This window comes from Echiichthys vipera (assembly GCF_963691815.1).
Source record: "Echiichthys vipera genome assembly, chromosome: 8".
Taxonomy (NCBI): Eukaryota; Metazoa; Chordata; class Actinopteri; order Perciformes; family Trachinidae; genus Echiichthys; species Echiichthys vipera.
The window spans coordinates 22,672,223-22,687,520 of NC_139833.1; the positions used below are offsets into that span (position 1 = coordinate 22,672,223).

Genomic DNA, 15,298 nt, shown 5'->3' on the forward strand with positions numbered 1-15,298 from the left:
ACCGTTGAGTATACGGTGGCAACAAAAACCTTCCCTTTAAAAGGCAGGAACGTCAGACAGACCCAGCTCTATGGAGGACGGACATCTGTCTTGACTAGTTGGGAGGAAGAAAAGGAGAGAGAAAGAGAGCAAAACATTTACAGATGGAAAGGGAGAGACAAAGACAGACACAAAGACACTTTCAGGGATGCATGAACCACAAAAGTAGCAGTAACAATAATGATAGCTATAGTAATATGAATATGACTTATATGTTATGGCAGTTAATATAGCAGAATAGTAGAAACAAGCACAGCCAAGGTAACAGAATATGCAAATGATAATAACAATTATAGTGGTAAATGTGATCAATTAAGAGTAGCGGTAATAACAGCTGCGATACAGTGGGAAATACCACTGATGTTGTTTTTATAGCTACAAATTTTATAATTTACAAGACTAACGATAGTATATATGAGTAATAGTAATAATAGCAACAGGAAGCGTCACACAGGACCACAGCAGAAGGCACCACCACGATCAGCAGAGACCTGCTAGACAACAAAGCACAAACAACTCCGGGGAAGAAGTTGAATTAGTAACATGCATTGATGACACACGAATGATACAGAAAGAGAGGATAGAAGCTCCGAGTATCAGGAACAGTATTATTCCCGGCAGACTAGGCCTATAGCAGCATCATTAAGCTTAACAAAATCCGCTTAGGCTCTGTACATGCAGGCTCTAAGAGAAATTGATATTTTTTGGAGGCTTTGGTCTGATCAAGACATGTAATTCTTGTGTGCCTTCATCAAACAATCATTGATAACACATTTTGTTACTTTGTTCAGGTACTAATATTGCTAAAGGTGGAAAAGTAACTCAATCCTCCCTGGCCCATAATGGAAACCCTAAAAGGGCCATTGATGGAAATCGTGCTAGTGACTGGGCACAGGGATCCTGTACCCACACAAAAAATGATCAAAAACCATGGTGGAGACTGGACCTCCTGAAGATGCATAAAATCAATACTGTCACCATCACTAACAGAAAAGATTGTTGCCACAAAAGGCTCAATGATGCTGAGATCCGCATTGGAAATTCCCTTGATGACAATGGCAATGCTAATCCCAGGTAACCTCACTTTCTGTCATATGACAGGCTTAAACATATTACATTGGTTTTGTAAACGGGAATGGATAGCTACAGAATTTCCGAATAGAAATACAATAGAAAATGTACACCACAATAACATCAATAGTATCTTAATACAACTGCTGGTGTAATCTTTTTTATCATTTTCATCCGGTAACATAGTTTTCCTCACAATTTTTTTTTTTCTCACCAGATGTGCTGTTATCCCATCTATCAGTGCTGGGAAGTCCGAAACCTTTTCATGTAATGAAATGGAAGGCCGTTTCATAAACATTGTGATTCCTGGCAGAGCAGAATACCTGACACTGTGTGAGGTGGAAGTAACTGGCCAACCTTCAGGAACCACCCCTCCAACTGGTGATTTTACCATTTAATGTGTCCAATAGATGATTTTGAGCACAGTCACAGTCAAAGTTAAATAAAATACGCTGACTGCCTGTGCAAGTCAATTAAATTCAATATGATTTACAGTGCCAACTCATAACAAAAGTTATCTCAGGACACTTTACAGAGTAGGTATAGACCACACTCTGACTTATTTATGATTTGCATAGACCCAACAATTCCACCGTTGAGTATACGGTGGCAACAAAAACCTTCCCTTTAAAAGGCAGGAACGTCAGACAGACCCAGCTTTATGGAGGACGGACATCTGTCTTGACTGGTTGGGAGGAAGAAAAGGAGAGAGAAAGAGAGCAAAACATTTACAGATGGAAAGGGAGAGACAAAGACAGACACAAAGACAGACACAGAGACACTTTCAGGGATGCATGAACCACAAAAGTAGCAGTAACAATAATAATAGCTATAGTAATATGAATATGACTTATATGTTATGGCAGTTAATATAGCAGAATAGTAGAAACAAGCACAGCCAAGGTGACAGAATATGCAAATGATAATAACAATTATAGTGGTAAATGTGATCAATTAAGAGTAGCGGTAATAACAGCTGCGATACAGTGAGAAATACCACTGATGTTGTTTTTATAGCTACAAATTTTATAATTTATAAGACTAACGATAGTATATATGAGTAATAGTAATAATAGCAACAGGAAGCGTCACACAGGACCACAGCAGAAGGCACCACCACGATCAGCAGAGACCTGCTAGACAACAAAGCACAAACAACTCCGGGGAAGAAGTTGAATTAGTAACATGCATTGATGACACACGAATGATACAGAAAGAGAGGATAGAAGCTCCGAGTATCAGGAACAGTATTATTCCCGGCAGACTAGGCCTATAGCAGCATCATTAAGCTTAACAAAATCCGCTTAGGCTCTGTACATGCAGGCTCTAAGAGAAATTGATATTTTTTGGAGGCTTTGGTCTGATCAAGACATGTAATACTTGTGTGCCTTCTTCAAACAATCATTGATAACACATTTTGTTACTTTGTTCAGGTACTAATATTGCTAAAGGTGGAAAAGTAACTCAATCCTCCCTGGCCCATAATGGAAACCCTGAAAGGGCCATTGATGGAAATCGTGCTAGTGACTGGGCACAGGGATCCTGTACCCACACAAAAAATGATCAAAAACCATGGTGGAGACTGGACCTCCTGAAGATGCATAAAATCAATACTGTCACCATCACTAACAGAAAAGATTGTTGCCACAAAAGGCTCAATGATGCTGAGATCCGCATTGGAAATTCCCTTGATGACAATGGCAATGCTAATCCCAGGTAACCGCACTTTCTGTCATATGATAGGCTTAAACATATACATTGGTTTTGTAAACGGGACTGGATAGCTACAGAATTTCCGAATAGAAATACAATAGAAAAAGTACACCACAATGGCATCAATAGTATCTTAATACAACTGCTGGTGTAATCTTTTTCATCCGGTAACATAGTTTTCCTCACAATTTTTTTTTTTTCACCAGATGTGCTGTTATCCCATCTATCAGTGCTGGGAAGTCTGAAACCTTTTCATGTAATGAAATGGAAGGCCGTTACATAAACATTGTGATTCCTGGCAGAGCAGAATACCTGACACTGTGTGAGGTGGAAGTAACTGGCCAACCTTCAGGAACCACCCCTTCAACTGGTGATTTTACCATTTAATGTGTCCAATAGATGATTTTGAGCACAGTCACAGTCAAAGTTAAATAAAATACGCTGACTGCCTGTGCAATTCAATTCAATTCAATATGATTTACAGTGCCAACTCATAACAAAAGTTATCTCAGGACACTTTACAGAGTAGGTATAGACCACACTCTGACTTATTTATGATTTGCATAGACCCAACAATTCCACCGTTGAGTATATGGTGGCAACAAAAACCTTCCCTTTAAAAGGCAGGAACGTCAGACAGACCCAGCTCTATGGAGGACGGACATCTGTCTTGACTGGTTGGGAGGAAGAAAAGGAGAGAGAAAGAGAGCAAAACATTTACAGATGGAAAGGGAGAGACAAAGACAGACACAGAGACACTTTCAGGGATGCATGAACCACAAAAGTAGCAGTAACAATAATAATAGCTATAGTAATATGAATATGACTTATATGTTATGGCAGTTAATATAGCAGAATAGTAGAAACAAGCACAGCCAAGGTGACAGAATATGCAAATGATAATAACAATTATAGTGGTAAATGTGATCAATTAAGAGTAGCGGTAATAACAGCTGCGATACAGTGGGAAATACCACTGATGTTGTTTTTATAGCTACAAATTTTATAATTTACAAGACTAACGATAGTATATATGAGTAATAGTAATAAAAGCAACAGGAAGCGTCACACAGGACCACAGCAGAAGGCACCACCACAATCAGCAGAGATCTGCTAGACAACAAAGCACAAACAACTCCGGGGAAGAAGTTGAATTAGTAACATGCATTGATGACACACGAATGATACAGAAAGAGAGGATAGAAGCTCCGAGTATCAGGAACAGTATTATTCCCGGCAGACTAGGCCTATAGCAGCATCATTAAGCTTAACAAAATCCGCTTAGGCTCTGTACATGCAGGCTCTAAGAGAAATTGATATTTTTTGGAGGCTTTGGTCTGATCAAGACATGTAATTCTTGTGTGCCTTCATCAAACAATCATTGATAACACATTTTGTTACTTTGTTCAGGTACTAATATTGCTAAAGGTGGAAAAGTAACTCAATCCTCCCTGGCCCATAATGGAAACCCTGAAAGGGCCATTGATGGAAATCGTGCTAGTGACTGGGCACAGGGATCCTGTACCCACACAAAAAATGATCAAAAACCATGGTGGAGACTGGACCTCCTGAAGATGCATAAAATCAATACTGTCACCATCACTAACAGAAAAGATTGTTGCCACAAAAGGCTCAATGATGCTGAGATCCGCATTGGAAATTCCCTTGATGACAATGGCAATGCTAATCCCAGGTAACCGCACTTTCTGTCATATGACAGGCTTAAACATATTACATTGGTTTTGTAAACGGGACTGGATAGCTACAGAATTTCCGAATAGAAATACACTAGAAAATGTACACCACAATAACATCAATAGTATCTTAATACAACTGCTGGTGTAATCCTTTTTATCATTTTCATCCGGTAACATAGTTTTCCTCACAATTTTTTTTTTCTCACCAGATGTGCTGTTATCCCATCTATCAGTGCTGGGAAGTCCGAAACCTTTTCATGTAATGAAATGGAAGGCCGTTTCATAAACATTGTGATTCCTGGCAGAGCAGAATACCTGACACTGTGTGAGGTGGAAGTAACTGGCCAACCTTCAGGAACCACCCCTCCAACTGGTGATTTTACCATTTAATGTGTCCAATAGATGATTTTGAGCACAGTCACAGTCAAAGTTAAATAAAATACGCTGACTGCCTGTGCAAGTCAATTAAATTCAATATGATTTACAGTGCCAACTCATAACAAAAGTTATCTCAGGACACTTTACAGAGTAGGTATAGACCACACTCTGACTTATTTATGATTTGCATAGACCCAACAATTCCACCGTTGAGTATACGGTGGCAACAAAAACCTTCCCTTTAAAAGGCAGGAACGTCAGACAGACCCAGCTCTATGGAGGACGGACATCTGTCTTGACTGGTTGGGAGGAAGAAAAGGAGAGAGAAAGAGAGCAAAACATTTACAGATGGAAAGGGAGAGACAAAGACAGACACAAAGACAGACACAGAGACACTTTCAGGGATGCATGAACCACAAAAGTAGCAGTAACAATAATAATAGCTATAGTAATATGAATATGACTTATATGTTATGGCAGTTAATATAGCCGAATAGTAGAAACAAGCACAGCCAAAGTGACAGAATATGCAAATGATAATAACAATTATAGTGGTAAATGTGATCAATTAAGAGTAGCGGTAATAACAGCTGCGATACAGTGAGAAATACCACTGATGTTGTTTTTATAGCTACAAATTTTATAATTTACAAGACTAACGATAGTATATATGAGTAATAGTAATAATAGCAACAGGAAGCGTCACACAGGACCACAGCAGAAGGCACCACCACGATCAGCAGAGACCTGCTAGACAACAAAGCACAAACAACTCCGGGGAAGAAGTTGAATTAGTAACATGCATTGATGACACACGAATGATATAGAAAGAGAGGATAGAAGCTCCGAGTATCAGGAACAGTATTATTCCCGGCAGACTAGGCCTATAGCAGCATCATTAAGCTTAACAAAATCCGCTTAGGCTCTGTACATGCAGGCTCTAAGAGAAATTGATATTTTTTGGAGGCTTTGGTCTGATCAAGACATGTAATACTTGTGTGCCTTCTTCAAACAATCATTGATAACACATTTTGTTACTTTGTTCAGGTACTAATATTGCTAAAGGTGGAAAAGTAACTCAATCCTCCCTGGCCCATAATGGAAACCCTGAAAGGGCCATTGATGGAAATCGTGCTAGTGACTGGGCACAGGGATCCTGTACCCACACAAAAAATGATCAAAAACCATGGTGGAGACTGGACCTCCTGAAGATGCATAAAATCAATACTGTCACCATCACTAACAGAAAAGATTGTTGCGACAAAAGGCTCAATGATGCTGAGATACGCATTGGAAATTCCCTTGATGACAATGGCAATGCTAATCCCAGGTAACCGCACTTTCTGTCATATGATAGGCTTAAACATATACATTGGTTTTGTAAACGGGACTGGATAGCTACAGAATTTCCGAATAGAAATACAATAGAAAAAGTACACCACAATGGCATCAATAGTATCTTAATACAACTGCTGGTGTAATCTTTTTCATCCGGTAACATAGTTTTCCTCACAATTTTTTTTTTTTCACCAGATGTGCTGTTATCCCATCTATCAGTGCTGGGAAGTCTGAAACCTTTTCATGTAATGAAATGGAAGGCCGTTACATAAACATTGTGATTCCTGGCAGAGCAGAATACCTGACACTGTGTGAGGTGGAAGTAACTGGCCAACCTTCAGGAACCACCCCTCCAACTGGTGATTTTACCATTTAATGTGTCCAATAGATGATTTTGAGCACAGTCACAGTCAAAGTTAAATAAAATACGCTGACTGCCTGTGCAATTCAATTCAATTCAATATGATTTACAGTGCCAACTCATAACAAAAGTTATCTCAGGACACTTTACAGAGTAGGTATAGACCACACTCTGACTTATTTATGATTTGCATAGACCCAACAATTCCACCGTTGAGTATATGGTGGCAACAAAAACCTTCCCTTTAAAAGGCAGGAACGTCAGACAGACCCAGCTCTATGGAGGACGGACATCTGTCTTGACTGGTTGGGAGGAAGAAAAGGAGAGAGAAAGAGAGCAAAACATTTACAGATGGAAAGGGAGAGACAAAGACAGACAGAGACACTTTCAGGGATGCATGAACCACAAAAGTAGCAGTAACAATAATAATAGCTATAGTAATATGAATATGACTTATATGTTATGGCAGTTAATATAGCAGAATAGTAGATACAAGCACAGCCAAGGTGACAGAATATGCAAATGATAATAACAATTATAGTGGTAAATGTGATCAATTAAGAGTAGCGGTAATAACAGCTGCGATACAGTGGGAAATACCACTGATGTTGTTTTTATAGCTACAAATTTTATAATTTACAAGACTAACGATAGTATATATGAGTAATAGTAATAATAGCAACAGGAAGCGTCACACAGGACCACAGCAGAAGGCACCACCACGATCAGCAGAGACCTGCTAGACAACAAAGCACAAACAACTCCGGGGAAGAAGTTGAATTAGTAACATGCATTGATGACACACGAATGATACAGAAAGAGAGGATAGAAGCTCCGAGTATCAGGAACAGTATTATTCCCGGCAGACTAGGCCTATAGCAGCATCACTAAGCTTAACAAAATCCGCTTAGGCTCTGTACATGCAGGCTCTAAGAGAAATTGATATTTTTTGGAGGCTTTGGTCTGATCAAGACATGTAATTCTTGTGTGCCTTCATCAAACAATCATTGATAACACATTTTGTTACTTTGTTCAGGTACTAATATTGCTAAAGGTGGAAAAGTAACTCAATCCTCCCTGGCCCATAATGGAAACCCTGAAAGGGCCATTGATGGAAATCGTGCTAGTGACTGGGCACAGGGATCCTGTACCCACACAAAAAATGATCAAAAACCATGGTGGAGACTGGACCTCCTGAAGATGCATAAAATCAATACTGTCACCATCACTAACAGAAAAGATTGTTGCGACAAAAGGCTCAATGATGCTGAGATCCGCATTGGAAATTCCCTTGATGACAATGGCAATGCTAATCCCAGGTAACCGCACTTTCTGTCATATGACAGGCTTAAACATATTACATTGGTTTTGTAAACGGGACTGGATAGCTACAGAATTTCCGAATAGAAATACAATAGAAAATGTACACCACAATAACATCAATAGTATCTTAATACAACTGCTGGTGTAATCTTTTTATCATTTTCATCCGGTAACATAGTTTTCCTCACAATTTTTTTTTTTCTCACCAGATGTGCTGTTATCCCATCTATCAGTGCTGGGAGGTCCGAAACCTTTTCATGTAATGAAATGGAAGGCCGTTTCATAAACATTGTGATTCCTGGCAGAGCAGAATACCTGACACTGTGTGAGGTGGAAGTAACTGGCCAACCTTCAGGAACCACCCCTCCAACTGGTGATTTTACCATTTAATGTGTCCAATAGATGATTTTGAGCACAGTCACAGTCAAAGTTAAATAAAATACGCTGACTGCCTGTGCAAGTCAATTAAATTCAATATGATTTACAGTGCCAACTCATAACAAAAGTTATCTCAGGACACTTTACAGAGTAGGTATAGACCACATTCTATGACTTATTTATGATTTGCATAGACCCAACAATTCCACCGTTGAGTATACGGTGGCAACAAAAACCTTCCCTTTAAAAGGCAGGAACTTCAGACAGACCCAGCTCTATGTAGGACGGACATCTGTCTTGACTGGTTGGGGAGGAAGAAAAGGAGAGAGAAAGAGAGCAAAACATTTACAGATGGACAGAGAGAAACAAAGACAGACACAAAGACACTTTCAGGGATGCATGAACCACAAAAGTAGCAGTAACAATAATAATAGCTATAGTAATATGAATATGACTTATATGTTAAGGCAGTTAATATAGCAGAATAGTAGAAACAAGCACAGCCAAGGTGACAGAATATGCAAATGATAATAACAATTATAGTGGTAAATGTGATCAATTAAGAGTAGCGGTAATAACAGCTGCGATACAGTGAGAAATACCACTGATGTTGTTTTTATGGCTACAATTTTTATAATTTACAAGACTAAGGATAGTATATATGAGTAATAGTAATAATAGCAACAGGAAGCGTCACACAGGACCACAGCAGAAGGCCCCACCACGATCAGCAGAGACCTGCTAGACAACAAAGCACAAACAACTCCGGGGAAGAAGTTGAATTAGTAACATGCATTGATGACACATGAATGATACAGAAAGAAAGAATAGAAGCTCTGAGTATCAGGAACAGTATTATTCCCGGCAAACTAGGCCTATAGCAGCATCATTAAGCTTAAAAAATTCCGCTTAGGCTCTGTACATGCAGGCTCTAAGAGAAATTGATATTTTTTGGAGGCTTTGGTCTGATCAAGACATGTAATACTTGTGTGCCTTCTTCAAACAATCATTGATAACACATTTTGTTACTTTGTTCAGGTACTAATATTGCTAAAGGTGGAAAAGTAACTCAATCCTCCCTGGCCCATAATGGAAACCCTGAAAGGGCCATTGATGGAAATCGTGCTAGTGACTGGGCACAGGGATCCTGTACCCACACAAAAAATGATCAAAAACCATGGTGGAGACTGGACCTCCTGAAGATGCATAAAATCAATACTGTCACGATCACTAACAGAAAAGATTGTTGCCACAAAAGGCTCAATGATGCTGAGATCCGCATTGGAAATTCCCTTGATGACAATGGCAATGCTAATCCCAGGTAACCGCACTTTCTGTCATATGACAGGCTTAAACATATTACATTGGTTTTGTAAACGGGACTGGATAGCTACAGAATTTCCGAATAGAAATACAATAGAAAATGTACACCACAATAACATCAATAGTATCTTAATACAACTGCTGGTGTAATCTTTTTTATCATTTTCATCCGGTAACATAGTTTTCCTCACAATTTTTTTTTTTCTCACCAGATGTGCTGTTATCCCATCTATCAGTGCTGGGAAGTCCGAAACCTTTTCATGTAATGAAATGGAAGGCCGTTTCATAAACATTGTGATTCCTGGCAGAGCAGAATACCTGACACTGTGTGAGGTGGAAGTAACTGGCCAACCTTCAGGAACCACCCCTCCAACTGGTGATTTTACCATTTAATGTGTCCAATAGATGATTTTGAGCACAGTCACAGTCAAAGTTAAATAAAATACGCTGACTGCCTGTGCAAGTCAATCAAATTCAATATGATTTACAGTGCCAACTCATAACAAAAGTTATCTCAGGACACTTTACAGAGTAGGTATAGACCACACTCTGACTTATTTATGATTTGCATAGACCCAACAATTCCACCGTTGAGTATACGGTGGCAACAAAAACCTTCCCTTTAAAAGGCAGGAACGTCAGACAGACCCAGCTCTATGGAGGACGGACATCTGTCTTGACTGGTTGGGAGGAAGAAAAGGAGAGAGAAAGAGAGCAAAACATTTACAGATGGAAAGGGAGAGACAAAGACAGACACAAAGACAGACACAGAGACACTTTCAGGGATGCATGAACCACAAAAGTAGCAGTAACAATAATAATAGCTATAGTAATATGAATATGACTTATATGTTATGGCAGTTAATATAGCAGAATAGTAGAAACAAGCACAGCCAAGGTGACAGAATATGCAAATGATAATAACAATTATAGTGGTAAATGTGATCAATTAAGAGTAGCGGTAATAACAGCTGCGATACAGTGAGAAATACCACTGATGTTGTTTTTATAGCTACAAATTTTATAATTTACAAGACTAACGATAGTATATATGAGTAATAGTAATAATAGCGACAGGAAGCGTCACACAGGACCACAGCAGAAGGCACCACCACGATCAGCAGAGACCTGCTAGACAACAAAGCACAAACAACTCCGGGGAAGAAGTTGAATTAGTAACATGCATTGATGACACACGAATGATACAGAAAGAGAGGATAGAAGCTCCGAGTATCAGGAACAGTATTATTCCCGGCAGACTAGGCCTATAGCAGCATCATTAAGCTTAACAAAATTCGCTTAGGCTCTGTACATGCAGGCTCTAAGAGAAATTGATATTTTTTGGAGGCTTTGGTCTGATCAAGACATGTAATACTTGTGTGCCTTCTTCAAACAATCATTGATAACACATTTTGTTACTTTGTTCAGGTACTAATATTGCTAAAGGTGGAAAAGTAACTCAATCCTCCCTGGCCCATAATGGAAACCCTGAAAGGGCCATTGATGGAAATCGTGCTAGTGACTGGGCACAGGGATCCTGTACCCACACAAAAAACGATCAAAAACCATGGTGGAGACTGGACCTCCTGAAGATGCATAAAATCAATACTGTCACCATCACTAACAGAAAAGATTGTTGCGACAAAAGGCTCAATGATGCTGAGATCCGCATTGGAAATTCCCTTGATGACAATGGCAATGCTAATCCCAGGTAACCGCACTTTCTGTCATATGATAGGCTTAAACATATACATTGGTTTTGTAAACGGGACTGGATAGCTACAGAATTTCCGAATAGAAATACAATAGAAAATGTACACCACAATAACATCAATAGTATCTTAATACAACTGCTGGTGTAATCTTTTTCATCCGGTAACATAGTTTTCCTCACAATTTTTTTTTTTTCACCAGATGTGCTGTTATCCCATCTATCAGTGCTGGGAAGTCTGAAACCTTTTCATGTGATGAAATGGAAGGCCGTTACATAAACATTGTGATTCCTGGCAGAGCAGAATACCTGACACTGTGTGAGGTGGAAGTAACTGGCCAACCTTCAGGAACCACCCCTCCAACTGGTGATTTTACCATTTAATGTGTCCAATAGATGATTTTGAGCACAGTCACAGTCAAAGTTAAATAAAATACGCTGACTGCCTGTGCAATTCAATTCAATTCAATATGATTTACAGTGCCAACTCATAACAAAAGTTATCTCAGGACACTTTACAGAGTAGGTATAGACCACACTCTGACTTATTTATGATTTGCATAGACCCAACAATTCCACCGTTGAGTATATGGTGGCAACAAAAACCTTCCCTTTAAAAGGCAGGAACGTCAGACAGACCCAGCTCTATGGAGGACGGACATCTGTCTTGACTGGTTGGGAGGAAGAAAAGGAGAGAGAAAGAGAGCAAAACATTTACAGATGGAAAGGGAGAGACAAAGACAGACAGAGACACTTTCAGGGATGCATGAACCACAAAAGTAGCAGTAACAATAATAATAGCTATAGTAATATGAATATGACTTATATGTTATGGCAGTTAATATAGCAGAATAGTAGATACAAGCACAGCCAAGGTGACAGAATATGCAAATGATAATAACAATTGTAGTGGTAAATGTGATCAATTAAGAGTAGCGGTAATAACAGCTGCGATACAGTGGGAAATACCACTGATGTTGTTTTTATAGCTACAAATTTTATAATTTACAAGACTAACGATAGTATATATGAGTAATAGTAATAATAGCAACAGGAAGCGTCACACAGGACCACAGCAGAAGGCACCACCACGATCAGCAGAGACCTGCTAGACAACAAAGCACAAACAACTCCGGGGAAGAAGTTGAATTAGTAACATGCATTGATGACACACGAATGATACAGAAAGAGAGGATAGAAGCTCCGGTTATCAGGAACAGTATTATTCCCGGCAGACTAGGCCTATAGCAGCATCACTAAGCTTAACAAAATCCGCTTAGGCTCTGTACATGCAGGCTCTAAGAGAAATTGATATTTTTTGGAGGCTTTGGTCTGATCAAGACATGTAATTCTTGTGTGCCTTCATCAAACAATCATTGATAACACATTTTGTTACTTTGTTCAGGTACTAATATTGCTAAAGGTGGAAAAGTAACTCAATCCTCCCTGGCCCATAATGGAAACCCTGAAAGGGCCATTGATGGAAATCGTGCTAGTGACTGGGCACAGGGATCCTGTACCCACACAAAAAATGATCAAAAACCATGGTGGAGACTGGACCTCCTGAAGATGCATAAAATCAATACTGTCACCATCACTAACAGAAAAGATTGTTGCCACAAAAGGCTCAATGATGCTGAGATCCGCATTGGAAATTCCCTTGATGACAATGGCAATGCTAATCCCAGGTAACCGCACTTTCTGTCATATGATAGGCTTAAACATATTACATTGGTTTTGTAAACGGGACTGGATAGCTACAGAATTTCCGAATAGAAATACAATAGCAAATGTACACCACAATGGCATCAATAGTATCTTAATACAACTGCTGGTGTAATCTATTCATCATTTTTGTCCGGTAACATAGTTTTCCTCATAATTCTGTTTTCTTTTTTCATCAGATGTGCTGTTATCCCATCTATCAGTGCTGGGAAGTCCAAAACCTTTGCATGTAATGGAATGGAAGGTCGTTACATAAACATTGTGATTCCTGGCAGAGCAGAATACCTGACACTGTGTGAAGTAGAAGTCACTGGTCTACCTACCGGTGGGGAATTAGATGACTCCATTGAATATGCTTGTGACTAAGTCTGAAAAATTCCCACATACACATATCCACTGAATTTTAAAGCCCATCTATGCATGTTTCTGATTCTTTTATCGGCAATATATACTTGTCCGTATGCAGTTATAACACATTTAAATTGTCAATGTAAATTTAACACTTTGTAAGGCCACCTTCTACAACAGATTTTCTTCAGAACCAGGTACTTAACATAAAGTGCAACTTGTTGCAACAATGATCTACAATCCAGTTCCAGTTAATTTGTTCCAACCGGTTACATTCAGTTTACCATTCATCATAACACAACACTTTTTACTGTTTACTCTGACTGCATTTACAGCATAGTTTTTGATCGCTGTAGGCAGTTGTTTCGGTAAAACAAAATTGACAAAATGTTTTTCACACAAAGAAAGGAATAACTTAATGTATTTAGTTTGCAGCATTTATAAACAGCACACATAATTAAATGTTTAACATACATATTTAGAAATTATCCTTGACTCAACAACTTAAAAACTGCATTTTAAGGGAGTCTGAAGACGTTCCTACCGGTCAACAAAGGATATATTATGGTTACTGTTTACAGTAAATTTAAAGCTTTGTCTTTTTTGATACATTTATTATACATGATGTAAATCTTTGACTTTAATGGGGCTCCATAGTCTTCCCTGGATTTTGATCATGAGCATGTCTTTGTCACTTTCCATTGAAAGTAGCAGCAAAATAGCTCTATTGGCTGCAGGAGTCTGTCATCATTTTAGTCATAACTTTTCTTTGACTTGTCTTATAATTTTGATTCACTATCTACTACATTTGCAACATAAACTTGACTTTTTAAAAGCCACTGATCTGTTTGTTGTTTTTTTGCACAAATAACACTCCTCATTTCTATGTACAGACTGAATTGGCTCTCTATTCAAATAGGTATCATTTTTGTTATTAAAAACAGAGCATAGGCTACTTACCAAAAACAACAACATATGTACAGTATAGCTGATAGGCCTGCAAATTCCCTACATCTTGAGAACAAGCAGAAACATAGTGGTATCACAAGATCACACAGGTTTTCACTCTTCTCCCAACTGGCTAGGGCAGTCTGTGATAGACAGTTGGTTTGTTCAGAATTTGATAGAATATCCGCTCTTACTATACCACTGCTGTACTAGCATGTTTTTTAAAATAACCAAGGCACTTCAGCAAAAACCTTTATTTTGTGAAAAAAACAGTAAGCAGAATTAGAGCACAGTAACCGTTGTGTCAGAAGCGATGATTTAAACAATGTTTCTGGTATATAGGCTATAGGATTCAAGAATTAATAGGAAGTGTAGAGGCCCTTGGTCTGCATGACTTCAGCACATCTGCGCCCACAGGAAATCGTTAGTTGAATGTTGCCAAAGGAGGTTCATATAAACATTTGCATTCACCCTGCCACGTAGCTGTACAAGAGGCCCAACTCCTGCTGCAGAAAACATCCCCCAAGCCAGGACACTTAGTCCTCCCAATTGATCCTTCCTCCTATGCCGAACATAATGCTTCCCATCACACCCGAATAAATTGAATGTACTCTCATCACTGAAGTGCACTCTGGACCAGTTCTCCTCTGTCCACACAACATGCTACTCAGTAAAGGTAAGTCTCGCCCTTATTCTTTCTGCTGATGAGAGGTTTGGTCACTGCAGAGTCGGCTTTCAGTCCAAATTGTCTTAAACAACAAGTTATTTAATCCTGTCCTCGTGTGCCCTTGTTTTATGTGGGTGACCAGCCTTTTTGAGGGACTTAAATTAATATATGTCCTTGTAAAGTTTCACTATTCTTGAAATCACAGACTTGGAATGGCCAACCTCAGTCATCTTAGAGCAGCTTGCCATCTTGCAAAGTAACCAGGAGAGCTGTGAAAT

At 39.0% G+C, this 15,298-nt stretch overlaps 2 protein-coding genes across 2 annotated transcripts; both read left to right on the forward strand.

The window, feature by feature from the left end:
- Positions 1 to 913: 913 nt before the first annotated feature.
- LOC310950619 (uncharacterized protein) lies at positions 914 to 6,232 on the forward strand (the record flags this gene model as incomplete). The annotated part of the gene is made up of 7 exons (XM_083918523.1): positions 914 to 1,113; positions 1,328 to 1,491; positions 2,544 to 2,826; positions 3,030 to 3,193; positions 4,234 to 4,516; positions 4,730 to 4,893; positions 5,946 to 6,232. The coding sequence occupies exons 1-7, from the start codon at positions 995 to 997 to the stop codon at positions 6,230 to 6,232; spliced, it is 1,464 nt and encodes a 487-aa protein (XP_083774649.1). The 5' UTR covers positions 914 to 994.
- A 3,659-nt stretch (positions 6,233 to 9,891) lies between these two features.
- On the forward strand, positions 9,892 to 14,235 carry LOC310950620 (uncharacterized protein; the record flags this gene model as incomplete). The annotated part of the gene is made up of 5 exons (XM_083918524.1): positions 9,892 to 9,997; positions 11,050 to 11,332; positions 11,536 to 11,699; positions 12,738 to 13,020; positions 13,237 to 14,235. 5 exons carry the CDS (start codon positions 9,892 to 9,894, stop codon positions 13,421 to 13,423), a joined length of 1,023 nt encoding a protein of 340 aa, XP_083774650.1. The 3' UTR covers positions 13,424 to 14,235.
- Between the last annotated feature and the right edge of the window lie 1,063 nt (positions 14,236 to 15,298).